At 41.1% G+C, this 27,807-nt stretch overlaps 1 protein-coding gene across 1 annotated transcript in view; it reads right to left on the bottom strand.

The window, feature by feature from the left end:
- Positions 1 to 1,890: 1,890 nt before the first annotated feature.
- LOC309715380 (F-BAR and double SH3 domains protein 2-like) overlaps positions 1,891 to 27,807 on the bottom strand; it is a 44,898-nt gene continuing 18,981 nt past the window's right edge. The window contains exons 5-20 of the mRNA XM_082548445.1: positions 27,177 to 27,321; positions 24,017 to 24,150; positions 21,197 to 21,251; positions 20,986 to 21,114; positions 20,782 to 20,904; positions 15,674 to 15,769; positions 11,547 to 11,663; positions 9,551 to 9,649; positions 9,108 to 9,260; positions 8,877 to 9,011; positions 7,513 to 7,596; positions 5,838 to 6,021; positions 5,530 to 5,753; positions 5,081 to 5,291; positions 4,929 to 4,993; positions 1,891 to 4,846 (exon numbers count right to left, since the gene is read on the bottom strand). Coding sequence (XP_082404571.1) covers positions 4,763 to 4,846; positions 4,929 to 4,993; positions 5,081 to 5,291; positions 5,530 to 5,753; positions 5,838 to 6,021; positions 7,513 to 7,596; positions 8,877 to 9,011; positions 9,108 to 9,260; positions 9,551 to 9,649; positions 11,547 to 11,663; positions 15,674 to 15,769; positions 20,782 to 20,904; positions 20,986 to 21,114; positions 21,197 to 21,251; positions 24,017 to 24,150; positions 27,177 to 27,321 — 2,038 coding nt within the window. The 3' untranslated portion in view covers positions 1,891 to 4,762. The remainder of the gene's footprint in view (positions 4,847 to 4,928; positions 4,994 to 5,080; positions 5,292 to 5,529; positions 5,754 to 5,837; positions 6,022 to 7,512; positions 7,597 to 8,876; positions 9,012 to 9,107; positions 9,261 to 9,550; positions 9,650 to 11,546; positions 11,664 to 15,673; positions 15,770 to 20,781; positions 20,905 to 20,985; positions 21,115 to 21,196; positions 21,252 to 24,016; positions 24,151 to 27,176; positions 27,322 to 27,807) is intronic.

Here is a 27,807-nt window from a genome sequence, read left to right as displayed (position 1 = left end):
CCAGACCTCTAGTGGAATGTGCACGTAAGCCAGCAAGGGGCTGAAGGCCCCTGCTAGTATAGGCCAGGGCAATTGCTCCTACAATCCAATGGGAGAGGCGCTGTTTAGACACAGGCTTTCCCATATGTGGTTTAGCCCAGGACACAAACAGCCGGTCACTTCGTCTGACACTCTGGGTTCGGTCCATGTAAATGCGCAGAGCACGGACTGGACATAAGGTATGCAGCCGCTGTTGCTCCTCTGAGGAGAAAGGCGGTGGGCAAAAGGCCGGCAGTTCTATAGGTGAACATGTGCCGACAACCTTCGGGACAAAGGCAGGGTTGAGCTGCATACTGACCCTCGTATTATCCGAGGAGAACTGAATGCATGACTGATGCACTGAGAGAGCGTGGATCTCTCCCACACGTTTAGCAGAAGCTAAAGCAATTAATAGAGCCGTCTTCAAGGACAGAAATTTTAACTCAACCTGTTCCAGGGGTTCAAATTGGCAAAAGGAGAGCGCAGCCAACACTGTGGGAAGGTCCCACGATGGAGCCAACGGCCTAGACGTAGGCAATTTACGCCGTGCACCCTTCATGAAACGGCATATTAAGGGATGTTGGCCAACAGTCTTTCCCTCAAAACCAATATGGCAGGCTGAAATTGCTGCCAAATACACCTTGATGGTGGAGAAGGCTTTACCCCTATTAATCAGGGCCTGAAGAAATGACAGAATCACAGCCACAGAGCACTGAAAAGGGATGGCCTGTGATTCTAAGCACCAGATTTAAAAAAAAAAACGAAAAATCTCAGTTTTCAGAAATACCCGTGTACGTGTGGACGTAGTCTACAATGTATCATTGTTTTTAAAAAGGCTCCAGTTCACTTTCCACAATGCTACGCGAAAACGGCGTCAAATGTATACGCTTTGGAGAGCGTTTTCAAAACGCTGCGCTTTCCTTGACCGAAAACGCTGTCTCAGTGTGGACAGAAGGCCAAAACGGAGAGAAAAAGATGCGTTTTCAAACGAAAACGCATCTGAGTGATGAGTCATGATAGCATTACAGGCTGTTCACTTTTAAGTGTGGTAATTAGAAATATTGCAAAATAAAATACACACAAATATACTGTAAGAAAAGGCTTTTATTTTTTAGTATATGCTGAATTATCAGTTTCAAAGCTACTCTACCAGAGTTTCACTAAAAAATGAAACAAAGGATAAGTTTTAACCCTTTCATGCATGAATTATGACAACCTCTCAGCGAATAGCTTCTCTAAAATCAATAGAAACCCAACATTAAGTTCAGCTGAAGGTCAAACTGCAACAAAAAACTCTTTAATCAACAGTTTACGTTAAAAACGGCTTCTTTTTTTGGAAAAAAAACAAACAAAAACGAACAGAAATCCCAGTACAGTACAGTTCCTTTGTATCGTGCTGCTGCCACCTGCTGCTCTGGGGTGGGAACAACAACACTTTGGATTTGCGTTCGTTTTTAGCAACAAATGAGTTTTACTTTTGAGGCTGCAGTTTTTAGTTGTTTATTTGTTGGATCCCATCAGTTTTTCTTCGAAGAGCCGAAAGACTTTCAGTTACTTATGATAAACTTTTTGTCTTATACAAACAGATAAATACAGAAAAGAAAGAAGAAAGCAAAGCTTGTATTCTATTTGATTTTCAAGATATTGAACTTTATTTTTTCTATTTCACCGAGTTCTTTTTTCCATGTACTTTTTGTCCAATAATTTTTTTAAATAATCAGATTAATGTTTATTTTAAAATTAAGAATTATTTATATTTTTTATATTTGCTATATACTGAGCTGAAACATCCTGTGTAGTCATGTAACACATTATTTTAAAATAATATATTTTAAACAGGTGGATGCAGGAATTAAGAGTTAAAACAGAGTCTTGTTCCATTTAAGCTATCTTTATTTCACATTTATTTGTACACAATAAATACAGTTAAACATCCATGGGTGTGTAAATACGACGCCTGGCAGCCTCCGCATAGCCGACGCTGTAAAACGTGGGAGTTTTTACGTCCTTTAAGAAAATGAATTTCAGATTCTGACTTGATGCATAATCGAGACCAGTAAACAGGTTAACAAAAAATTCTCTAATGGAAAAGAAACTTTAGTTATTCTTTTAATACAACAGGGTAAATGCAAACTTCAAAAATAAGTTTGATGTCATTCAGATCTCAAGGAGATCAACGAGAACGCAGCGTCACGGCTGACGGATACCTCTTTTCCTCTGATCAGATTCAGCTACAGTTTAATTGTTTTTGTTTTCTTAAAATCCTAATTCTAAAAACAAAAAAGGGGAAAAAAGCTGTGCCATTACTTGCACAGATATCCATCTCTAAGCTCTCCGTAAACTATCAATACGATCGATAAGTCATATCTCAATCAAAGACACTACAATGGCTATTTACGGCTAAATAACAGGAAGTATTGATACCAATACGGCTGGTAAACAAACATCAAACAGGAAATATTGAACAAAACATCCACAATACTGAAAAGGAATAAGAAGACATCAGAAAGTGCTTCACTATAGATTTTAAACTGGACAGCTAGCAGCTCAGGATGGTTTCCTCCTTAAAAATAAAAGGCATCTTTAAACTGCACATGCTCAGTGTAAACTGTCCTCCCCAACAGCAACTGTTACTGGCATCATTAGTGTCGTAAAAACAGTTTTTTTCTGTATTATGCAACATAAAAACAAAAGAGTTAGACTGTGTGTTTGTGTGTTTAAGTGCTATGTTTCCCACTTTAAACTTTTCCTAAACATTAGAAGGGGAAAAAAAGATAAGGGATCCAAAACAATCACAGGTAAAAATTGCCACTTTTCCCTTGTTTGTGTAACCGCGAGCGGTCACGTGTGTCGGCGGAGAGGACCAGCCTCTTTTCGAGACTTTTGGTTTGCTCACAAGTGCAGCTCTGTTGCATAGACGTGAATCTGATGGTGGTAACAAAGAGCTATGACGTGAGACACAACGGGGGCGAAATCATAACTATAACATAAAAAATTCTTTCTTCAATCCATAAACGAGGAGAAATTCTGCAGCTAAGGCATCCATAACACGATCAGTTAGAAGTGATGTTTTCCGACGAGCTGAAGGAAGAACTTATCTGTTTTCTTGCAGAGACTTTAATGTGAAACCAGAGCCAGGAGGCAGTTTATCTTAAACATAATCGACTAATGAAGCCAAAAAAGAAGTGAAAACATGTGCAATACCCGTGTGGAGCACGGGCAGCCTAAAGATCGCTCAGGTGAAAACAGAGAATTGATTTATGGTTTGCTGATGATGTAATTAGCGATAATCAGACTATTTTTGCTGATTACTGCTCACAATTTCTTTGTATTTTGACTTCAAACAACATTTTTTTTTTGCGATTAAGTGTCAACAGAGATACAGAAAAGTGGTTACACCTAAAAAGCAAGGTCACTGAAGGCAGCGGTGTGGTTGTACAATGGTGCTGTAACCTTGTCCTGTCACCAGGGGGCGACGTCAAAATATCTGCTGTTGTCTTGTTGGCCCTTGGCTTACGGTGCATTCCAGATTGAGTCGGAAGTCGGAATTCCTGAGCTCCCAGTAGTAATTTTCATCAACTAGTATTTCCTTCTTGGAAAGTCAGAGCAGCCTCAACAATCCAAGATGGTGACAGAGAACATAAACATAATCTGCTCTGTCACTCACCTGTATTTGTGACTCATGATATGAGTCACACGCTAAGCACTTACCACATTCTATCAATGAACGTGCTGCAGCTAAAATAAATCCCATCTTACTTTGCTTTTCTGACTTTCCTGCTGGAATGCACAAACTCGGGAATGACGTCACTGCCAAAAAGGACCACAGACATCAGAACATTGACACAGCTGCCAGGTTGGAAAAGTGAAGCAACAAAAAAAAACTGTACTCTATTTACAGGCCACCAGGGGGCGACCCCTGCGTCTGCAAAAGACTTCTGGTCCTATAGAGGTCTCTGGGACCTCTGTGAACAGTTCCCTGATGTGTTCAAGGGTTCAGTTTCTCATTTCAGAACACAGCTGAAATTATCAAGACTCACTGAAGGGGTGTGAAATGTGTCTAAATCTAGGGAACAGAGGCCTGATCGACGATATGTTCTGCAGACTCGTGTCTTTGTTCGTAAACAGAAAAATGAAGGTAAAACACAAACGCTTCCTTCAGTTTGACCTCTCAAAGGTCAAGGTCAGTCCAGTCTAACATGTTTTACTTTAACATGAAACGCTGCTTTGACCGAGTCTCAAACAACAGAAAATCCAGGGTCTGCTCATCAGCTAACGACTCTGTTTTATGCTGTCGGTGTGTTAAATATCATGAAACGCCTCATTCAGTCAGCTGCATGTTCTTTAGAACCAAACTGGCTGCTCGAACTGATGAATGATACCACACTGAGCTCTCTGCAAGGGAACGAATGAGCTCGACTCCCTAAAATATCAGCCAGCGAGTCCAAACACACTGATTTTTACTAACGGATAAAATGATGTTAACTTTTCTATCAACTTCTTTTGCTCGTTATCACCTTATTAACTGTTCGGGGGTGAGAATGAAGCCTTGTACAAACTCTGGGTAAAGTAGTGTTGAGAAACAAGAACACTGAACGGGAAGTTAAAAGAAAAAGGCGCAGCGGTGTTCCTTCTCCGAGTGGGGGGGCTTCTTCCGTCTCCAGGCGTCTTCAGGAGTTTTTAAGTTTCCTTGGGTTTCCTTTGGGAGTGTTTTTACGAGTCCCTGCTCGAGGGGGTGCCGCCTTCACACCAGTGTGATCTCAACCTCCTCTCGCCGCTTCACCTGCCCGCGAGGATGCTGCTTCGGGGGCGGAGGTGCGGCACGTACCTGTAAAAATCCACCGGCTCAGTTAAAATGAAGATAAAAAAAGTCTGCTGCCGTTTACGTCACCACAGAAGGTTTTACTCACGGGTCGGATGGTGCCACCGCCGCTCTCCGGGTATTTGGGGGGTTGGGGGGAGCTTTGTGCTGGACCTGAAGAGGGAAGAAAAGGCAGATTATTATTCACACCGGCCTTTTTTCTTACAGATAACCACTCACAGACAAACCAGAGATTCTTACTGTGAAAGGGGCTTTTGTGTGGAGCCGGCGGCGGTCTGTGGTGTCCGTTGTGATAGGAGGGTGGTCGGCCAATGGGAGAGGCTGTGGCGCTGCAGGGACTCGACACTGGAGAGGACACGGTGGGGGTCTGAAGGGGGCTGCTGTGGAGAGGTCCCGGCTGGAAGGGACCACGAGGGGAGCGGTCGCACTGAGAGAGTGTGGACGGGGAAGCCTTCAACACAAACAGTGGACAGGTGTGCAAACTTTAATATTTTATATAAAATAAGAAGAAATAAATTATTTAACAACACAGGACTTAGTGTCATAAATAAGTTGCTACAGTAGATTCGTACTGCGCTGATGTAGAGGCAGCTGATCCAGGGGGGGGGACACAGTGTGTGTGCGTTCAACCAGAAGAACTTTAATTGTGTAGAACATGAAATTTAGCGGCTAAGTCAGCGTGAGCCTACCTGTGCGCTGCCGTCTCTTTGCCCATCTCCATTCTCGCTGGTCACGGTGAGATCCTCCACAAGAACTGCGGGGAACACACCAACAACGCCGTTAAACTCGCCCTCCCAGAAGCCATCGTCCTCGTGGGTCTCTCTGCTGAGGATGCGGATGATGGCGCCTTCTGGGAACGACAGCTCATCTTCCGTTTGTCCCGCGTAGTCGTACAAAGCCTTTGCGAATGAAACTGCAACACAGACAGTGGCAACGAGGGTATTAAACAAAGCAGGAAATCAAAACTCCGATATTATCTGGTGGAGGCGGATCTCACCACTGGAGTCTCCGTTGACGGAGCCGGTTGGGAGTTCGGTTTCAGGTTCGGTGGAGTTGCTGGAGGAATGGGATCGGGCGTCCAGCGCGGCCAGCGACTGCAGCATGCTCAGCAGGCTGTTGGAGGAGGGCAGCTGCAGGTATTTCTCCGGGACGTAGCCCACCTGTCCGCTACGGTTTCTGGCCTGGAAACACAGACAATGCACACAGACGATGACAACAGCCAAAAATGTTTCAACAGGAAAACTCCTACTGAGAAAAAATAAAGTCAGATGTAAAGAGTAGGGCTGTAACAATATCACTGCATCGTCGCCAGAATTTAATAACAGCCACAAAGAGAATAATAGGAGAGCTTTTGTTCTCTCTTCCTGAATTAACGAGAAATCTAAAATCCTAAACAAGCCTCTGCTGAATTCATGAAGCTTGATTTCATGAACACCGGTGGCCTCCCCTCCCGCTGCTTACTTATTTTCATTCAGATTGAAAACACTCAGAGGTATTGGGATCTCTTTTGGGGCATGCTGTGGGGAATCACAGCACTAAAACAGATCTATATAAATGATATTGCTCACATTTTTATGTATGATTATATTCATTAAAATAAATACCCCATTAAAACACTATATCTGTATATGAAAAGATAATCACCTAAGTAAATATACATAAAATATTGGCTCAACACGTGGAACATTTGCACAATGGCTCACAGGAAAGCCAGACTTACACAATAAACAAAAGTAAAACAGCAACAATGCACAATGTTCCTTCAGGGAAATGATCTGAAAACAACCACACACAAAGTACACAATGACTACACACCAGCAGCTCTGCAGAGGCGTTTATAAAAGAATGACTTCACACAATGATGGGAGCATCCACAGCTGACATTTCTACATTTAAGTATACACCACTGACCACCCGAAAAATGTCCTCAAAGACTTCTCAAATTTTCTCCCAAAGGTCCAGGAGCAACTTTGTAACAGTCTGTGACAAACAAAGTGAAAATGATAACTAAGTAGCTGGGAGATCATGAAATTAACATTTTATATCCATGACCAGGTCACTCCGCAGATCTAAAACTGATCAAGAGTCCACGAACCGCTGTTAAAAAGCAGAAGCTGACAAACTGTGATCGAACCGGAGCGCTGCTGAGGCAGGATTGGATCACCATCAATCAGGATTTGGCCCAGATTTTCAGTAGCTGCACTTAAGGTATGAATTTAAAAACTGCCTCATTCATGAATTATTGCATTCACAAACTTGGGTGCCATGCCCGCCCACCTGCCTGCCCGGCTGGGTGACGAGAATCTCCCATCAGCCCTTTACGGCTGTGAGGCCAAAAAAAGAAGCAGAGAACTGTGTATTTGTACATTTTTTGATTTGTCTTTATGTTCAGCAGAGCTTCTACCACCCAGGCCAACCTGACCTGCCTCAATGCACCGCACGCATTTTAGTTGAATTATTCTAATTCCTGAAGCCACATCAGACCAACTGATCCCAGAGAAACACTAAAACGTCCAGTAGATAGTCTGTACCGGTGCGAGTTCTTATATAAACTGAAACTAAATGTTTGTCAAACAGTCTAAGAGCCAGAGAGTGAACTAATACACAAAACAACCAACCCTCAAACAGGAGAGTGCTTCTGCTACACAACTGTGTTTGTGTTATTATTGTACCTTGACCCAGTCCTCCATGTCGCCATCATCGATGACCTCCAAGATTTCCTGCTCCTCGATGGTCAGCTCGTCCGGCTGAGAAGCCTGCAGACAGACAAACACGTTAATTCAAATTAAAGCTGCGATGTAACAGTTTAACCATCTTCATTTCACCCGTGATGTATATTTTTCAAATACCGCCACACTGGTGAACGGACAAAAATGCTCACTGTGGCTTCAATAACATCAGCCAGAAAACTGAAGAAAACACTGAGACCATGCCTGCATTTATACCACACTTTACTCAGGACTCAGGTAATATAAAACAACTAATACTCCAAAGCAGCACAAAACTCAGACTTACAGTAGAATTTCTGTACAAATTCAGAGAGCAGGTGTTTTAAACCTGGACACAGAATCATTAGTGCCACAAAGTTTGGGAAAGTAAATCTAAATGGGGGTTAAACACGACTGAAACTGATTAAAAACAGCCAAAACAAAAAGTGGCTTTACTTCAAAGTCAGAATTATAATTGGTGACATGTTAAAGATCCACGTCCAATCCAAATATTTAAATCATGTGTGGAGAGGTTAACCGTATTTACATCTTAATAGATTTTATGACAACATCCATCCAGCAGGGATGGAGGAAATCCCAGCCAGCTTTGTAGGCTAACACAGTGAGCATCCACATTATAATGCACCACACAGACGGCAGACTTCAACCACACTTTCAGAAAATATAACAGGAATGAGTCTCCAGCTGTCTGCGTCAGTAACAGAAGCTTTAATCTAACAAGTTTGTCTTTTAATGAAGGAGGAACCTGGAGAGAACCACAGAGGCACAGGAGAACATGACAAGACACTTAAAAAGATTTAAATATTAATCATATAATTACCAGAAAATATGGTTAAACCTACAGAATCTTAAAAATACTTCTCCTTTCACTTCCAGCCGTTTTATGTATTCTGCATGAAAATGAGGTTTACAGAGGACAGAAAGTGTAACTCTGCAAGTCACTGTTCTTCTAAAAACACATTTTTTGTGGCTCCTGAATCTTCATCCATCAATATCCAGCTACGCCAGCTTCCTGCATTTTCTAATAATGACTGCTTCTGTAACTCCCAACACGCACTCCCCGTGCCTCGAGCTCGAGGCAAGGCCGGCCTCTACACATATTTTAACGAGTTATGAATACAGAAAGCGCAGAGATGCTGCAACAGCAATCAAACAGTGTTTTTTTCCAGAGCAGCGACACTGATTGTTTAGAAGACTAAACTCAAGACTCGACTCGCTGCAAACACATGAGGCTTTGTAGATGTCACCATTTCTCTGGGCACTGACCGACTCATCGGCTACGACCCTGCTTAAGCGTGTGTCGTTACCTTGTAGGAGTAGAGCACTTTGCAGGTGAGTGGATAGTTTTTCAAGGTGCTGGAGGGGCTGGAGCTGCTGTCATCCAACACTTCACCGCTGTCCTCCATCTCCTCTTCATCCTCTCGCTCCAAATCTGCTGTTACCTACGGATGTTAGACCGACATCTGCGTTTAGGGCACAAATCTACAGCGCATATACTTCAAAACTACAGCACTGTGGAATTGGAGTTTTCATCTTACGGAGAGTGAAGGATCGTGGGTACTGAGGTTGTTCCAGCGCTCGTTCTCCAGCTCCTCCATCACCTGGTTCATCGCACTCTTCAGCCACGTTTCAACCGGGACTCCCGCCTCCCTTAGCAGGTCCAGCCGGGCCTCGGCTTTCGCTTTCACCGTCTAGCAGCAAAAAAAAAATAAAGGTGAGTTAAAGACCACCAGACTTTCACAACCCACTGACAAGCCCCCCACCCCCCAAAGAATAAAGAAAACACAATGAGATTAGTATGAAAATAAAATAAATACTTAGTGTGTTTTAAACACCTCTGCTCTCTTCTAACAGAACATTAATCCTTTAAATCTGTCACTTCACCTTTCAAACCAGCAGGTGGCGCACTGGGGCAACTTTAAATAAGGAGAAACTGATTCAGAAGATGGAGAAATCGCTGATCTAGAAGTTCAAAGGTTACCTCTGCCCTCCGGAGACTCTGTCTGGCCACCTCCATCTTGATCTCCAGCTCGCTGTTGTTTGGCTCCGAAGCTTCCTGGGTCCCGTACTCCTCCAGGGCCTGAAAACAAAACAATTACAACTATTGTGGTGACGTATACAAAGGAACACATGGAATAGATGGAAACGGTCCAACAATAAAGCGATCAACATAACCAGGGACATCTGGAAACAGGTCGCTGCACGAGCTGTGCTCACTTATCTTAAACAAGCTTTCGCAATAAACCAGTGAGACGGAGCTCTTATCAATTTTATCCTTTCATGCCACAGTAAAATATGGAGAGGTTTATGATGCCGAGGTTTATTATTATCATCCAGCTGACCGGCTTCGCTGCATTAAAGGCCAAATTCCAGTTTAATGGAAAAAAGTGACACATCAGTGCATTTTGTACACTTCCTGCAAAGATTTTCCAGGGATTGTGTGAGTAAGGGGTGACAAACCACATCAGAATAACTCCAAACCCAAACACAGACATAACACGCACGTTTAGATTCAGAGACTTAAACTTCCCACAGGATTTCCTTCTCTTTGCAGAACGTCACACTCATCATGTTCAAAGGGTCATTTTGACTCCTCTGGAATTGTAAAAACTGTTAAATTAAAATCCCATGATCATCATATTTCATGACTTTTCCTTATATGGGTTTATTCATTATATAGTGAAAGCAAAAGCAACAAAAATGACCACCACTCATACCTTTAACTGCTGAGGATATAATTTTGATAGGCATAGAAATTTATGTCAATGGCAATTTTATTTATAGACCACATTTCATTACATGCAAAATGTGCTTAAACAGAAGAGGCTCAAGGCAGTGAGAAAAAATAAAATAAAATTTAAAATAGAGATTGCAAATGGATTTTGATTAGAAGGCTGCAGTAACATGAGCCAGAGCTACCTAGACATGACTGATGGGTAAATATATTGCCTCAACTGCTGCTGTTGCAGGATGGGGGCAGGTCTAGCATTACATTTTTTCTCAATATGAAAACATGGACCAGCTAATTTTAACATATTTTTAAATCCACAGATTCTCCAAAAAAGCTACAGGATCTATTTTTAATAATAGAGGGCTCAACAAGTAATCTGTAGCTCTAAAACTAGCAGATTTTTACCTAAAAGAGAATTTAAACATCAACTTTGTGGGACCTTTTTTTTAAAGGTGTTTTATGTTTAAAACCTGAACTTGCCAATTTCTTTGCTTCGCTTTATGAATCTAACAAAACACAGAAAAGTTGTTTCTGTTGCTACGCTGGCACTGACCGGATTGTAACAGATGGACTTTCAGGACGTTTCTGTGTCGAACAGCCATCCAGTCAAATCGTCTCTTACACAACAAGAAAAGAACATGCTTATGTCATTACAATAAAGAAAACCTATCTCCTATGTGTGTCTGATGTTTTAAATATAACATCTTATTTGACTGACTGATTGATTCGATTTGAACTAATTTGGTTACTGGATCGCTGTGAATAACGATCACACGCTTTACTCGGAGCACAAGGACCAGTGTTACCTGCTGTGTTTTCAAATATCCACACCGTGCTTTAATCATTTACATACACCATGTGTAACTTAATTCACTGCACGGTGTCTGGACTGTTACACCATGTCAGCATTATAAACCCTTTCTTAGTCGTCTCATGAACAACATGGTTATATTTGTTTCTATTTTCTTCTAATCAATAAAAATATAATTAAACAATTTCAGCCCTCCCCCCCCTGCTGCATTTTATGACCCATTTGCACCACATGCATACAGAACAGAATATTGACACCCTATGTACTTATTGTTTTATTGTAATATAAGGAACTAATTGTATTACAGGGAGAAGTTGTGCACTGGATATGTGCACATTGAAAATAAAGTACTTCAGTAAACACACAGACTGACATGGTTACACCATCTTTGTCCTGATGCCTGCAGAAACTGTCTGTGTTTGATGAGGTTCTCACCTTCTGAGTGTGGATGATGCTCTTGTATTCTCGGGCCACGCGGCTCGCCCATTTCCTCGCTTCCTTATCCAGAGTGTGCTCCTCTGCCGTCCCGCTCTCTTTCTGCAGTTGCACCACCTACAGCGAAGGCAAACACACCAGCGTATAACAAAGAATGTTTTTACTAATAAGTAAGTATTATCATTCAGACAGTTTTTGAAGTGTTTTATTCTTCAGTGAATTTTAAATATTTTTTAAATCCCAGTCATCACTGAAATGTAAGTTACAGCTTTTTCCCCAATGATACAGATATAGGCTTTAAACTAACTGCCCTGATTTGCTCCAGGATGGCTGGTGAGTTTCAAGACTTCTGACGAGCCAGGTTTATATTTGTTGACTTTAAGGTGTGACGGTCTTCAGTTTTTATTTTCTTCTAAACCCCGACAAAATGAGTTAAGCCATTTCCACATGACATCAGCTGTGTGTCTGAATATGGAGGGGAGAGGCTGGGTGGAGGGAGTGTGGGGGTCAGTGCACTCTGGTGAGGCCCGCTCACAATGCCTCCTTTTCACAGATGGGCTGTTCACAGGGCCCGGCCTACCTCCTGCCCCTCCCTCCCTCCCAAACTCAGCTCTATTCCTTACCGGATCCCTCCGTCTGGTGCAAGTGGTATGAAGGGTGGGTGCAGGGGTGGGTGCAGAGGCAGGGGAGGCTCTCCACCACTAATGTTTTCTTTAGGAACAGGCTGCTGCTTGTTTGACTTCCAATGAAAACAACACCAGCGTTTGCAGTTTGAACAAATTGTCTAGTGTTGTCCGGCGGGGCAGAGGAGAAAAGGAGCGGCGGAGCTGGGCGGCAGAATCGGACTCTTTTACATCCACGAACGGGAGTCGTAACACATCGCTTGGCAGACCTGCGGCGTCACCTTACAGCCTGATAGGAAAATATTTTTGGACCAAAGCCGACATTTACATTAATTTTTATAGTGGGCAAAGAATCCAATAAAAGCCAAATGTGGCTGTAAAATTATTTAAAATAGACTTAAGGCCACAAGGAGACACTGTGGGCTTCATGAGCAGGTGCACCTGAATTGCACCCATGTCTGCAATGGGACTCGTAAAGGAGTTTAGGATGTGTATTTTATATACGCATATCTACTTTTATCACCTAAAGTGCAGCTCCCAGGGCAGATTTTGACCACAGCAGAGGTTTCAGACCTGAACTGGCACTGAAAAACGATCCAGGCAGTCAAGTTAAACTGAGAAATCCATAAAGCTGAGAGCGTAACAGATGCAAAACAGTCGGAGGGAAGCAAAGAAGGAAGGAAGGAAGAATTTAGCAACTCTGGAAAGTTATCTCAGCAGCATCATTTCACCAGCCATATTGTGGCAATCATGAGGTGAACAGCAGCATTTGATTTTCTGTAAACTTCTTACCTAACTTTAAAGGCTTGTTACATGTTACATGACCTGTTGCACAGGGCTATCATGTAGAAAGGGAGGTTCACACCTGCGGGTGTTTTATAAAATAAAAATCCTGGGTCATTCCACACACACATGACCCCACATGACCCCGTTACAATCAGCTGAATATATATGTGTAATAACTTTAGTACATTTTTATGAATTATAGGCGCAGAAAGTGCATAGTGGTGGGTTGAAATGTAAAACTTTTTCAACTGCGCTTTTGAAGATTCATAATTTTATAAGTACAGGAGATATCTATGTGAAATTAACAGGGCTGGAAAAACACATTAAAGCTCTGGTAAAAAACAAACAAACAAAAAAAAACTGCAAACAATCAACTTTAACCCACATGGCACAATCTAAAGCCAAAATCTTGTTTCCTTTAATCAACTTTGAGTTGTTTCAAGTAGTTTCAAACAGAAATCCTGCACCAATTTAATCTCTATGATGTGGAGAAACAGAAGCAAACATCAGTGCTGCCGGATGTTTTGTGTGTTTTCTATTAATTCACCAGCAAATACAGCATTTTGAGTAAAACTCTCAAAGCTCTTAACACGTGTGCTACCAAGTGAGTGCAAATGAAACTTCTCCATATTTATACCAGGATTATCTTCTAGCTGGCATCTGTCAGATATCAGTTAGGTAGATTTTGCCTGATGCTGCCGGATGGATTTTGATGGCCTCTAAAATGACTGAAATAGACCAGGTAATCGCAGATAAAGAAGACTGCAGATACTCTGTCTCTTTTCATAACCTTATGGCTCAACAACAAGTGTTTGGACTTCTAAAACGAGGCGAAACTCTTTGATTTAAAGCACAAGACAAAACGAGAGCTTGGAAGCAAAAGTAAATGGAAAACAGTGACAGTCTTTTCCAGATTACTGTGTCTGTATCTTGTCTTATAATCACAGGTCATTTAGCAGTGAGGACAATGAGCTGAGACAATCTTTAAAGCACACGTTTATCTGTTTACACTTCCTGGAAGTGTGAAGTTCAGAGGAATAAGTGCGTGGTGTGCATTAACAATAAAAATGGAAAATGTCATTATATTGTGCAGATATTCCTCTGTGTTTAGGACAGCAACTAGTTAAGATATGCTTTTTAAAAGGTGTGTGTGTGTGTGTGTGTGTGTGTGTGTGTGTGTGTGTGTGTGTGTGCTGAAGTGCAAATTAAAAGTAGAGGTTGTGCATTTATTTAGGAAGATAAACAGTCTGATAAAGTCGGAACAAACACGAGCTGGAAATAGTCCCACGGTGAGGAAATGAGACGACACATCTGTAAATAAAAACTAAAAATGGGAAATAATCTAAGTTCCTGTGCAGGGCGAGGAGTACAGTACAAAGTCAAGAGTTCACTGTTCTGCCTTCAGGCTCATAGTTCAGACTAACAAAGATAAAGACCAATCACGCAGGACTTATTATGTTTCCTGCTTTGACTTCTTACCCAGACTGTTCCATAATGTGTGTGCAGCACTTTTGTGATTAAAATATATTTAAATTAGTCGTTTATTTCAGTGCAGACAGATTATTGACACTCAAACAATGGAGCTACTTTGTCTGTTATTTACAAATTTTTAGAAAATTAGAAAAATTTGAACATTTTTTCCTGCTTGTGTATCAATTTAGAGGAAAAGTCATCCCCCAGCTTCTCAAGCTTCATACTCCAGTGATCATGAATGTCTAAAAACAAAAAATCTTTTCTGCATCTGGACCAAAAAGGTGGATCTGCTCTGCCTAAAGCCGCTTTGAGCATCAAGGTCCTGAGCCGAGTCCAGTCCGGGCTTTTGTGGCCACGGCCAGCTCAGCTTTCAGGATGCCCGTGAGCTGCTTGTTCCACTCGTCTGATTTTGTATTGATTGTTGTCTAAACAAATTAAACTGTCATCTGTTGAGCTTTGTTCCACTTCTCAACAATCTCCTCTGATCTGTTTTCATTACAGCATTTTATCTGTGGTTTCCAACCTGTGCAGTTCAAACCTGAAGGATCCACATTTCACTTCACTTTTCTGTAGAAATTGATTTTCCAGTAAACTGATTAACACCTCCTGCCAACTAAATTAGTCAAACACGAACCTTATTTTATGCTACAAAATTTGTATTAAAAGCAACCCAAACACTTTGAGATTTGGATTTTAATCCATCCATCCATCCATTCACTTCCGCTTATCCTTTTCAGGGTCGCGGGGGGCACTGGAGCCTATCCCAGCTGTCATGGGGCGAGAGGCGGGGTACACCCTGGACAGGTCGCCAGTCTGTCGCAGGGCTAACACACAGAGACAGACAACCATTCACACTCACATTTACTCGCATGTCTTTGGACGGTGGGAGGAAGCCGGAGTACCCGGAGAGAACCCACGCAAACACGGGGAGAACATGCAAACTCTACACAGAAAGACCCCGGCTGATGGTGGAATTGAACTCAGGACCTTCTTGCTGTGCGGCAACAGTGCTAACCACCGTGCCACCGTGCTGCCCTTGGATTTTAATCGTTTCAACAATTATTCTTCAAGTTTTACTTGAACATTTTAGAGAAATCATGTTAAGTTCTAGATTTTTAAGGTTGGGGATTTTATTCCTTGCATAATAAATACGAGTTTATCTTCTCCAATAATCACTAAAAGCAATCGCATGTGATATTTTATGCATTTAATAATGAATAAAAAGAGAAAAACATCAGTATTTACCGTGTCTGAGTCGACAGGCTGGAACATCAAGTCTGGTGCTTGCTGGAACGCCATGTTCTTCTGCACAAACAGCTGCTGGTGAAACTCCTGCAGAACCTGCATGTGTTTCAAGGGAACAGACAAAAATATACATATATACTTATTTAAGGTTTATCACAAGCTTACAAATCAGCCCATGTCTAAACCTGCATAATTAACACTTAGTAAAGCCTTTAGGGTTCAGGCTTGCTCCCTATTTAGTTTTAATTTCTTGTTCTATTTAAAATTAACTTTAAAAAAAAAAGACCTCCAGCTGAATGAATTGTGGCCAGTGATCCGTGTAGCTTAGGGCCACATTTATAGTTTTTTATTTTCCAGTACTCCATCAGTTTATTTCTGCTGTATTAAGTTATTTGATTTGCTTATAAAATGAACCCAAATCAGCTTTTTATTATTTTACACAAGTCAAACGAAAGAAAACGCCAATAACAATTAAGAGAATGACCATAAAGCCGTTTCTGGTTACTATCAGCTGATCTGAATGCTGATGACCACTCTGGTGTTTGTGGTCACAGCCTGACATTAAAAACGTATCACAGGCTCGAGTTCACCGCCTGCCTATTTTCACACAGACTATTTTTAACTCTCCAGCTGCTGAAAGCTTAAAGAGACAGTTAACAAATGACATAACATATCACTGTAAGTAACACAGGTGAAGGTACAAACAGTTTTAATTCTAATTTCAGGTTTTTTCTAAAGCCAGCTAAAGCAGCCGGGGACTGGACCACCACCTGGACCACAAAGCTCTCTGCCCACCCGAGGGAGGACGAAGTACCTGTGTGGATATTTTAAGCTGAACTCATGGGGCACAGCTATCAGCTGTTCTGGAAAAAAAATAAACCTCCCCAGTACTGGTCCCAGGCTGGTAACTTTGGTCTTTTGAATTGTACTTAAGTTTGGCCCCTCATCAAGAACCAGTTGCCTTGGGGAGACCATACCAGGGGACAGCATAGCTTCTCCTCCTCAACTGTGATCATTCACAGAAAGGAAAGGAGCCAGTGTAGGTGGTTTGACTGGCATCTGAAATAGGAGGCCTCCAGAATGTCTCCTAGACGAGCTGGTAAGGGCAGACCAAACACACACTGGACACATTGGGACACATTATGTATCTCGTGGTATCCCAGTATTCGCTGCCTGTCTGTTGTCAGACGCATTTGTGTGACCATAAATACCACTTAAGTGGGAAAAGGAACTTCTGGACATCTCTGCTTGGACTGCTGACTCAAGTGTCAAAAAATGATTTGATAGAGGAACTTGTATCGGAAAAAAGAGGAGCAGGGTATTGATCCCTGATGATTTACCCGTCAGTCTACAGTCATACCTTTACCTATGGCTAAAATCTGACACAAATGAGCATCTTCTGAAGGATGTCTGAGCTCTGCCTTAGAAACATGATGAACAGCTGAGTTATTTGGAAAGCTACTCGTTTACACCGAAAGGCACCAGAGTGGCGGCTCACTGTTCTCCAGGAAGAGCAGGAGTAGGTGGCTGGGGAGGGGGACGTCTGGGCATCTGCTTAGATTGCTGCCCCATGACCGGACTCAGATAAGCAGGAGAAAATAGATGGAAGGAAATCAGGTTTAGTAATATCAGTTTTATATTCTTTAAATCAAAATCTCTGATGTATCGTGACAAATATTTCATATTAAGGTCTTTATCTACTTTTATCTTTATCTCCACACAGTAACATTACATTATATTTTCTCATATCAGTATGAGATTACAACAACAGCTTTTTTTGGCCCCCAAACTCCAGATAAACAGGAAAAAGGAGCATTTGGACAGTCATTTGTCACAGTTTGGGTCAAATCTGGACAGAGCAGGCGGTGTATACACAACATTCTCAGTTTACTACTGAACTGAAACTAAAGAGGAGAAAGAACTGGAGTATAAAAAATGAAACATTAATGCACTGTTGGGAGCAAACTGTGATAATAGCAATCTAAGTTCAACAATTGTATTTATCTGAGAGGCATTACTCTCCTCCCATCAGACCCGTAGAATACAATTTAAACTCACTTTAAACATGCTGTTGTGCAACCCCTGCTTTAAAATACCAAGCTTAGATTCTTCTGTGAAATGTCAAACCAAACTCCAGACTAACTTTTCAGTCTAAACTGGAAAAAAAAACCTTTTAGACCCAAATGAAGTCCTTCCTGGATGAACAAGCAATTTTGGAAGTGTTCCAATCTGGCACTAAAACTCACTGCAGCACTGAGTCCGCTCTGTTAAGACTTTTTAAATTACATTTTTTAGCAGCTGACTCGGGTGACTGTGTGCTGCTTGTGTTTTTGGACTTAACACCTGCCTTGGGCCATGGACACACCATGGACCATGAGATCTTTATCTATAGGTTGGTGTGGTGGGTGGGCATCACTGGCTAAGCTCTCTGGTGGTTTACGTCCTACCTCTCTGACAGAAGTTTCTGTGTCAGCACGGATGATTTTACCTCCACCTTTACTCCCATCCCTGGGGTGGGGGGCCACAAGGCTGAATTCTTGGACCTCTACTTTTCTCTCTGTACCTGCTGCCTCTTATTATTTTTCAGAAACACGGCATTTCTTTTCCTTGTTACAAGGATGACTGTCAAGTTTATTTCCCAGTAAAGCACATTGCTGTGTTCCCTGTTCAGCCTCACCTTGACCTCCTTATTGACATTGAGATGGACCATCATTACATATTTGGGTGATGATACCCAGTGGTAAAATACTGTCAAAATTAAGACGCTTCTCTTTAAATGCAATCTTAAAACAGTAACGCTTGCTCTTATAATAATCTCCTCCCACTGCTGCAATATGCTTCTTATTGGAATAAGCCAGGTCTCCTTTGCTGACCTACAGACGCTCGATTTGTAACAGGTACAAGTAAAGAAGAGCACATCACGCCAACTTTGGCTTCCCTTTACTAGCTTAAGGTTAATTTAAAAATACACTTACATTATTTTTAATAGTTATGCCCCATTAAAATGGGGAAAAACTATTAAAAATGAGATGTTGACTGTGACCTTACCTCTCTCTTTAAGCAGTCCTTTATTGTTAACGTCTACATCTCTTATGTATCTTTTACTCTCTGGCCTGTGTTTGTCTTTCATGTTTGGTTTTATTGTGTGGCCCTGTTGTTTTAAAGTGCTTTATAAATAAAAATTGGATCCTATGGTATATTTAGACCACAGAACTCAAAACAAACAATAAAACATTCATGAGAGTTTCGTCCAGTCAAATCAGAACGTCACTTTACGCAGAGCACACATAAGATCTGTTTCTGTGTTGACACAGGAAGCACATGGGCTGTAATGTGAGCCCTGCCGAAAACCGCTGCACCCACCGCTTCCCTCACTCTTCCCTCTGATTTGTTCAGATTCAGGCCTGAGCAGCAACAAGATGCCCCTCTGAAGGTGACCTGAGAGGCCAACGGGAGCAGCGTGTAACCAAGGAGCGACAACGTAACTCAACCCATTTAAATTAATTAGCAGTTGGTGAGGCGCTCGACTTCAGCTCTTCTAAGGTTCGCAAAGCAAGTTACTGAATTTTTAGAGCCCTCCAAAAGTGATCAAAAGAAGGACTGATCCACATTTACAATAACAGACCTAATGACTACAGCACTGCACTGGGATCAACAATAGGACTGCATGAACATAAAAAACTGGGCCATCAGAGAAAGGTCAAAAACATAGATGGTATCTGAGAGATGGACTCAAAGTGAGCTTTTGCCCTCTGCCACGTTACATTTCTGTAGCCAGAAGTTACCAAATTTGGATGAGAGGGTGGATTGCTATCATGCATATATATGTATATATATGTACTGCTAAGTGGCAGATTAAAAACTATAGAAGTATAGACTTCTTGGATGGTCTGTGTTAGGGTTAAACATCAATCAAACCAGTCACAACACAGTCAACTCCAGTCTCTACACGGATGGCTTATGGAATAAAGTCATCCCTCCCAGAGTTCTTAGAAAAGGAGAAACTATCCATAAAGACCAAACTACTTTATATACTAGGCTGTAAACATGCTTATAAGTGTACGGGGACTGACTCATTTACTTTGAGATTGACTCCAACAACCTTGTGACATGACTGGTGAGCTTCTCAGTGTGTCAACAGTAGGCATAACCAGTGCCAGTGTTTATTTTACTCCTACATCATAAGTGTCATTATTGCAAAGCTGTATCAAACACAGCTTGTTCAAGCATAACTATGCATATTTTTGAAAAAACTGTTTTGGTTTTGCCAAAATTACGTTTGTGTCCAAAGTAAATTTTGAATTTTAGGACCAGATGCAGTAGACACCTTACAGCATAAACTGACTGACAAAAATATTTTTACACAGAAAGCCAAGTGGTTTAACAAAACCCAGTCTATTATACACAAAAAAGTGCTGCACATGTTCCAGCTTTATTCCTGGAAAATGTGGTGGACACAGTTTATAATATAGTCTGACTCATCTTTCATTTAATATCAGTCTGTAGTCCTTAGCGGTAACTTTAAACCTTACTCTAATGACATACAACCAGAGCGGCCAGGCCTTTCAAACAACAGCTGAAGTTACAGAAAAACAAAACAAACATGCAGCTGCACACATGAAGATACGTTGATATCTTTGGTACAAGCATTTGTTTCAGGATAAAATTAAAAATGTATTTATTTACAGTGTGATTTTCTGGTCTTACTGACCCACTACAAGCCACAGTCACCCTTTTTTCTGACACAGCGCTTTATCTTAACTAACGCTGGGTTGTGGGAAGGCTGGAGTCTATCCCAGCCGTCACAGGGTGAGATGCGGGGTTACACCCTGGACAGGCTGACAGTCCAGTGCAGTCCAGTCGAGTTTTTGCAAACCACTTGGAGTCTACCTAAAAAACGCATGCTTAGCTGTTACATCTGACTCACTCTCACATTCACACCTACAACCACAGTGTTACGGTTAATCACAGCACCACCATGCTCTCTTACTCCACATTCAGCTTTAAGGTTAAGCAGGTTAATTAACTACAAACGGGTCTCTGTACCTGACTATTTGGTACAGACATGGGTGTGAGGTGGTGGATGTCCTGCAGGCTTTAAGACTCACCCCATTTGAGCTGTTGAGGATCTGGTTGAAGATGTTGTGGACAGCCTGGTAGGCTTCTAGCTCTGTCTGACACAGTGACACCAGGTAATCCTTTACCTGCTCGTAGATCCTCCCATCTAAAATCTGTATACAGTGATAGAAAGGTGTGTTTAGATTTACACCACGTCTCCTTTCACCCACCAATTCAGATGTATATATGCTCACCTTGATGCAGTCAATGAGGTCTGTGTTGTAGTAGCGCTGCTGGTGCGCATTCGCGGCTGCAAGCATGAGAAGGTAGTCGTTTCTGGCGTGCGTGGCTTTGGAGTTGCACTCGCTCCGCTTTGCTTTCAGCTAGAAGAGGAAGAAACGTTTAAACAGCTCATACAACAAAAACACCACTAAACGTTGGGCTCGTGGACTCAAGATCTTATACCTTTACGCTGGCCCTCTGAAGACTGGATCTGGACTGGAAGAGACTCAGCTTTGACCTGCAGAGAAGATACAAAATCATTTCTCTTTGGTTTTTAACATGAGCATCAATGTTTTGCCTTTTCCAGTTTAACCAAGTAATCAAATTTAGGCTGACAACATAAAAAAGGAGCCTCAGTTGGATGTGCAATTACAATAAGTACAAGAATGTACCAAAAGGTGTCAATACCTCACATGGAGGAGAGGTCAAGTTCAGGGACAGTTATTTAAGGTGAGCCCAACAACTGCCCATGTAGAAACATCTATCAATCAAACAGGCCACGCCCCTAAATCCAATAGCCAGGTACTCACAAAACAAATAAATAATTAAAACAAAATAAAACTCATTCTCTGTGCTGTTAGGAAAAGGAAAAATACCCACAGAGGCAAAAACTGCGAATGGCACTTTACATTAGTTAGCCATCAAGTGTGTAGATAAGCTGAGGTTGCAGTAAAGTAATTAATGAAACAGAAGAGTGTTGATAAACTACGAAACGAGCCTGACTCTAGAAGGAGATTATACTCTGTGGTCATGGATGAGAGGCCTTTCGTTTTATAATTTTATCAAATCTGCTTCATGTCTGCTTGAGAGACACAGGAGCAGCTCATGAACTATAGCGTTGTATCTTATTTGTCTCATTATGACAAATTAAAACCTACATTAGAAGGAAGTAAAAATCGAAAGACAGCAGAACAATCAAAACAATGGAATCTGTGTAATGACCATTAACACTACTACAGTGACACATTTAATACCCACGTTACTCTGCTGGAAGCGGATTGTTTACAAAATTAACATATGTGCATTTTGAACATGATATTTCCTTTTAATTTTAATGCTTGTTTAATGTTTGATGGTAATTACCTTTGTCCACCTATAGTAAATCAAAAATTAAAATCCATGCTCTTGTTTAATCAGGTAACTCAGTCAGATGACTTTTATCTAATGCAGTTTGAGCCTCGATATTTATTTCCAAATAATTATTGGAATTTTAACCTCATGGCACACCTGCAGTAATGTCGAAAACTACAAGAGATTCCCTTCCACAGTGTGACCACGAACAAAGATATCACTATAGTCATTTCACATTGCTTCTTTTTTTCCTCTGATTTATAGTTTGAACCCAACTTTAGACATATTGTAAACAAGAAACACATCATTATCACCTGTTTAACTCCTGGAGAATAACACGATATATATACAAATAACCAGGTCTCTCATTTGATTTTTATGCATGCGCAGGGTGGATGAAACGACGGCAGGAAGAAGAGTAAATAATCGTTTCCACTGCTGAATGTTTAAACCAAGCTGCTATCATAATGCCTTTAAGATAATAAGAGATCCACTTTGATAAAAAAAATAAATCTGAGCAAAGGCTGGAACTGATTACAGACCTGCTGCTTCCAATTTAAACCCTGACGATGTGCAATAACAGCTGCATGAGTGTAAACAATTGTGAGCAGAGCAGTTTGTGTGAAATTATTAAACTTTAGTCTTCTCTTCTTACTGGAGTATTTCATTCTGCAGATTTTCAAAGGGCAAACCTCAGAGGAGTCATCTGAGAATGTGTGCATGTGTGGACACAACAGACCAGAAAAACACAGCATTTATAGTATTATTTGTAAGTGGTGGCCCAGCTATCAATCCTCTCCGACAGCCTGGTAATAAACTTTCCTGATGAGCAGAAAAATGTCTGCTATGTGGTGAGTCAAAGTGCCAGCTGTTCATGTCGTGCCAGGCCAAAGTGCCTCCATCGAGTCATGCAAAGAGCCTGAGAGCTGCTTGTTTGATAAAACTAAAAAATGTTGTTTTTTTAGAATTTTCTTCTCTCGACTAAAATGTGCTTTGATTTTCGTTGGAACTTTTGATCCACTCAGAGCAAAATAATGTGCTCAGATCTGAATTTAAGAGCTGATTTGTGACATCTGATTTGGAAACTATTTCTGTTAACTTAAACCTCGGAAATTTCTCTTGTTTTCAGTGAAATAGGAGAGATTATGTCGAAGTTTTGCAAGTTTTTAATACGAAGGAGTTTTCAGTGACAGAAGGAAGGCAAATCAATTAATTTACAGAAGAACCCCAGTACATACAAGTTATAATTGTTTGCTGTGCTTTTCAGCAAAACTGGAGTTTGTTCTAATTAACTGATCTGCAAACAGGCGTCAACAACATCACCGTCATATTATTAATCAGTTTATTTCCAGTCCAGCATGGCAGTCTGCTTTTTCTGACTCCCTTTGAGTGACTTCAAGACACTTTTCAATTTAGTCACGGAGAAATAATTGTAAAAATACACAAGAGGTTTTTATTTCTGATCTGACTGAGAAACTGAGAAACTCCACACATATTGGCTCACAGGTTGTGAAAAAAAGCGGATAGCCCATGACGATACCTCTTTCTGACTCTTAGGATCACTGTAATTTACCAAATGCACTTTATTTCATTCAGTGTGATCTAAAATTAGACACTGAGTCCATAAACTTGTCAGGAAAGTGCTTACAGAGGTCACAGACCAAAGGGACATTTTCCCGTAGCCATGTGTGGATCAAACGTTACAGTTAGAAGTGCTGCCAATGAGAGAGAGAGGTGAAAGTTTTTCAAAATAAATGACAGAAAGTCATGAATCTGTCTGATTTTTGGTACAGAAAAGAAGATAGATACCATTTTACCATTACTACCCTGAGCTACTGAGGACATTTTCCACAAACAAATACTTATCATTAAACTGTAGGGTTTTTACTTTAGAATAGTCTAACAAAGAGAGTAGAGTAATTTGGATCATACTTTGCGTCCAGCTCTGCCTTCTCTCGGACTGCCTGCGCCATCGTCTCGGCCTCCTGGTACTTCTTCCTGCTCTTGGTCAGCTCCTTCACCGACTCCTGCAGCTCAGCTTGGACCACAGTCAGCTGCTCAATACACTGATGACATCAAATTGGAGACATCGAGAACAAAAAACAAAACAAATAAGGGCTTTTACATCTACATGCAACCACTGAGAAATATGCAAATACCCTTCAGGCATATCTATACAACACATGGAGTGAGTAATGACATCATGGCACACGCTACATACAGGAGCTTTGATGGAAACTCCCAAAAAGGTGAGGCCCAACAAGAGCAGCACTGTAGGCTGCAGGCAAGGCAAGGCAAGGCAAGTTTATTTGTATAGCACAATTCAACAACAAGGTGATTCAAAGTGCTTTACAGAGACATTAGAAACAAGAACAAATAAAAAGCATGATTTAAAATTGAATAAAACAAGCAAATAAACTAACTAACTAATTAACAAACAAACAAACAAACAAACAACAGTATATAAAATCAAAACAGATAAAATCAGAACAGTAGATAAAATCAGTAGTTAAATGTAAGTTTTGAAATTTAAGCTTAAAGTGTGGATTTGGTGCTTTATTCAAATGCAGCTGAGAACAGGTGAGTCTTCAACCTGGATTTAAATAAACTGAGTGTTTCAGCTGATCTGAGGCTTTGGAACGTGGCCATTAGAAATCAGAACGTGGCACAGAGGCGTCAGACATTACGATGAGGAAAAAAACTCCAGACGTGCAGAGCTAACTGCAGAGCTGATAGCAACTCTAAATGATAATAGGAGACAGTATTGTGAACTCTGCCCTTCAAAGGCTGACTGTTTATTACACCGTTTACAAGAACCTGCACTTTCCACTGGGTAGTAACACTGACCTGAAGACGAGGAAGATGTGACTATGTCTACTCTGCAACGTCATCGTTGTGATGGATTTTTACCAGAAAGTGACGCTGCGTTCCAGGAGCACCATAACGGCAAGCCTGTCTGAAGTTATGAAGTTTCTTTTTTAGTGACTCGCCTGCTCAGATGTTTGCTCCCTCCTGTGAGCACTCTTTTCCCATTAACCTTCATTTTGTATGTCTTGAACAGTCCTCCTTTCAGTACATACACCCTCTCGTCTCAAAAACTGCCTGACTTTCAAAATAAACTTTAACTAGGAATACATAAAGTTATGTGAAAATACAAAGTTTTGTGTATCAGAGCACAACAAAAATTAAGAAAATCATCTGGTCCTTACCAAGTCCTAATAAATTAGGTAATTACAAGCTCAGATGAATAATAACACATGACATATTCCACTGTCATTTATTTAAAAAGATCTAAACACACCCTTACCTCCTCTGTGCGAATTAAGAGGGTAAGTAGTAGCCAGGTGCTACTTAATCAACTGTGATCACCTCAATTAAAGCAGAAGTTTTTGCAAGTTTTCAGGTCTGAAGCTTTCAGGTGTGTAATAACACAAAGCCCCAAACTTACCAGGAGTCAGTGTTCCAGCAAAATCACCACAAGGTCAGACTATCAGCACAAACACCTCAAACCAACTGTCAGCACAGCAGTTAAAGGGTCATGATCTGGGCTTGTTTTGCAGCCACAGGAACTGGGCACTTTCCAGAACTCCTCCGTATAACAAAGTACTCTAGATTTAGAGCTGTTCAATAGCTGAAGCTTGGCTGAATTTAAATCATGCAGCAGGACAATGATTATGAGCACAGAAGTAAATCTACAATCGAATGGCTTAATAAGAAATTAATCATAATGTTGGAATGGCCCATCAAAGTCCAGACCTCAACTTGACTGAAAAACTGTGGTGGGAGCTTAATAGAGCTGCACATAAATGAATGCCTGCAAATCCCAACTTTTCAAGCAGAGAGGGTTAAAATTCCCCTATAATGTGAGAGACTGAATAATTCAGAAAACAATTACTTCAAGTTATAGATCCACCTTTAGCAGCTACCAAATCACGCAGTGTACTTAGTTTTTCTACACACTTCATAAGCATGTTGACTTAGTGTTTACACAACGACACAGTTCAATATGATTATTTTATATTATGTTTTCTTTCAGTTTGGGCTGGACTGACATGGTCACCATATGGGCAAACCCATGTGTGTCTTAAACCACATCTGTGTGGTCCTGTGTGTAGCCACAGGTTCAGCCACTGGTAACTGATAATTACCGATGCCTGCTCCTTATCAGAAACTTTCACATAATGCAAACAGTCTGACAGATTCTGTTGAAGTCGGCCATGGTTCTCTCAGAAGTGGAATTTAGCTTGTAGCACCACAACCTAATGTTGGCGTCAGCCAACTTCTCCAGACACTTGGGCTGAGGGCTGTTGAAGCCAAACGTTAGGAAGCTTTAGGTGTTATGTTGTCCTTTGATTTGCCCATAAAAGAAAGGGATTCATTTTCCATCTTATCAACCTTACTGATGTTAAACAGGGCCTTTCATGTGTCACAATTAAATAACCCCCACCATGCAGAAAGTACATAAACAAACTGGGGTTAACATCATATTTTTAAACTATTTTTCAGGATAATTAGTACTATATAGCAATTTAACAACTTTATCACAACGTTTTTTTCCCATTTTGTGCTGCAATCATAACTGATGCACACTATCTGGGGATGACAGCACTACACGAAATGGAAAAAAGGGCAGATAAAAATGACATCAGGGAAAACTGCAGTCGAGCAGTCTGTGACTTCATCATTGTTTTACAGAAACAGGCAAGTATGAAAAGCAGAACTTTATCATTAGTGTGTGGGCATGTCACACCATTTGTGTGTTGTGTGTTAAAAATAATAAAAGCCACTTTGTTCCTGTTGGTGTGCATGAAATAGGAAGCCAGCCGACTTGACTTCAGCTTCCACTGTTACAATTTTCAGGTGGTTGTTTGAGGACAGAAGGCGTCTTCGGATTTAGTTCACGAGAGCCATTAACATCTGGTTAAACAGCATCATTTAGTGTCTGAAGGTCTAAACAGTAACCAATGTGAGCATCATGCTTCTAAAACCATCAACTTCCCTTTTTCACTTTGGGGAAACAAGATAAACACCCTGCATTGCATCAGTACAGCAGTGCACGTCAATGTAAGGACAGAAGTGAGACCTGCAATACCTTCCTAAGCTGCTGCTCCTTCTGCAGTCGTGCTGTCTTGGCTGCGTCGGCCACCTGGACTTTGTAGTTGTCGCAGGTGCTTATTCTGGACTGCGTTGCCTGGACCATACCCTCCAAATAGGCCCTCCAAACACAATACATGTTCCTAAAAACAAACAAACGCAGATTGATGCAGTGAGACATTTTTCGCCATAACGAATGGTAAGTGAGTAACTAAACAGCTAGAGATGCACTATTAAACAAAATAGGATATGGTCTGACGTCCCATCGGGCTATTGCGTGAACTCAAATGTATGACGACCCTGCAAACAAGCAAACAATCCAAAATTCTCCCTGATTTGAACCAACAATGATAAATGTGTGAGTAAATACGGGCAACAACCTGTATACAGGAAGGATGGAAAGTCTAGGCTTCATTATTTACTAACATAATTATTTAAGACTAGATGTTTAGTCTGTTTGTGATTAATGAGAAATGTATGTTATAAATTCCCACAGGCCAAAATGACGTCCATGCCCGATATAATCAGCTCACTGTTATGTGACATTTGACAAGCTGGATTTCAGTGTTTCAGACGCCCAGCTGTTTTAACCACCACCCAAATACATTTTTTCTTTCTTTTTTTTTTTT

Source organism: Aulonocara stuartgranti (genome assembly GCF_965226115.1).
Source record: "Aulonocara stuartgranti genome assembly, chromosome: 10".
In the NCBI taxonomy this organism is placed as follows: Eukaryota; Metazoa; Chordata; class Actinopteri; order Cichliformes; family Cichlidae; genus Aulonocara; species Aulonocara stuartgranti.
This window is presented reverse-complemented; position numbering and strand designations above follow the sequence as displayed.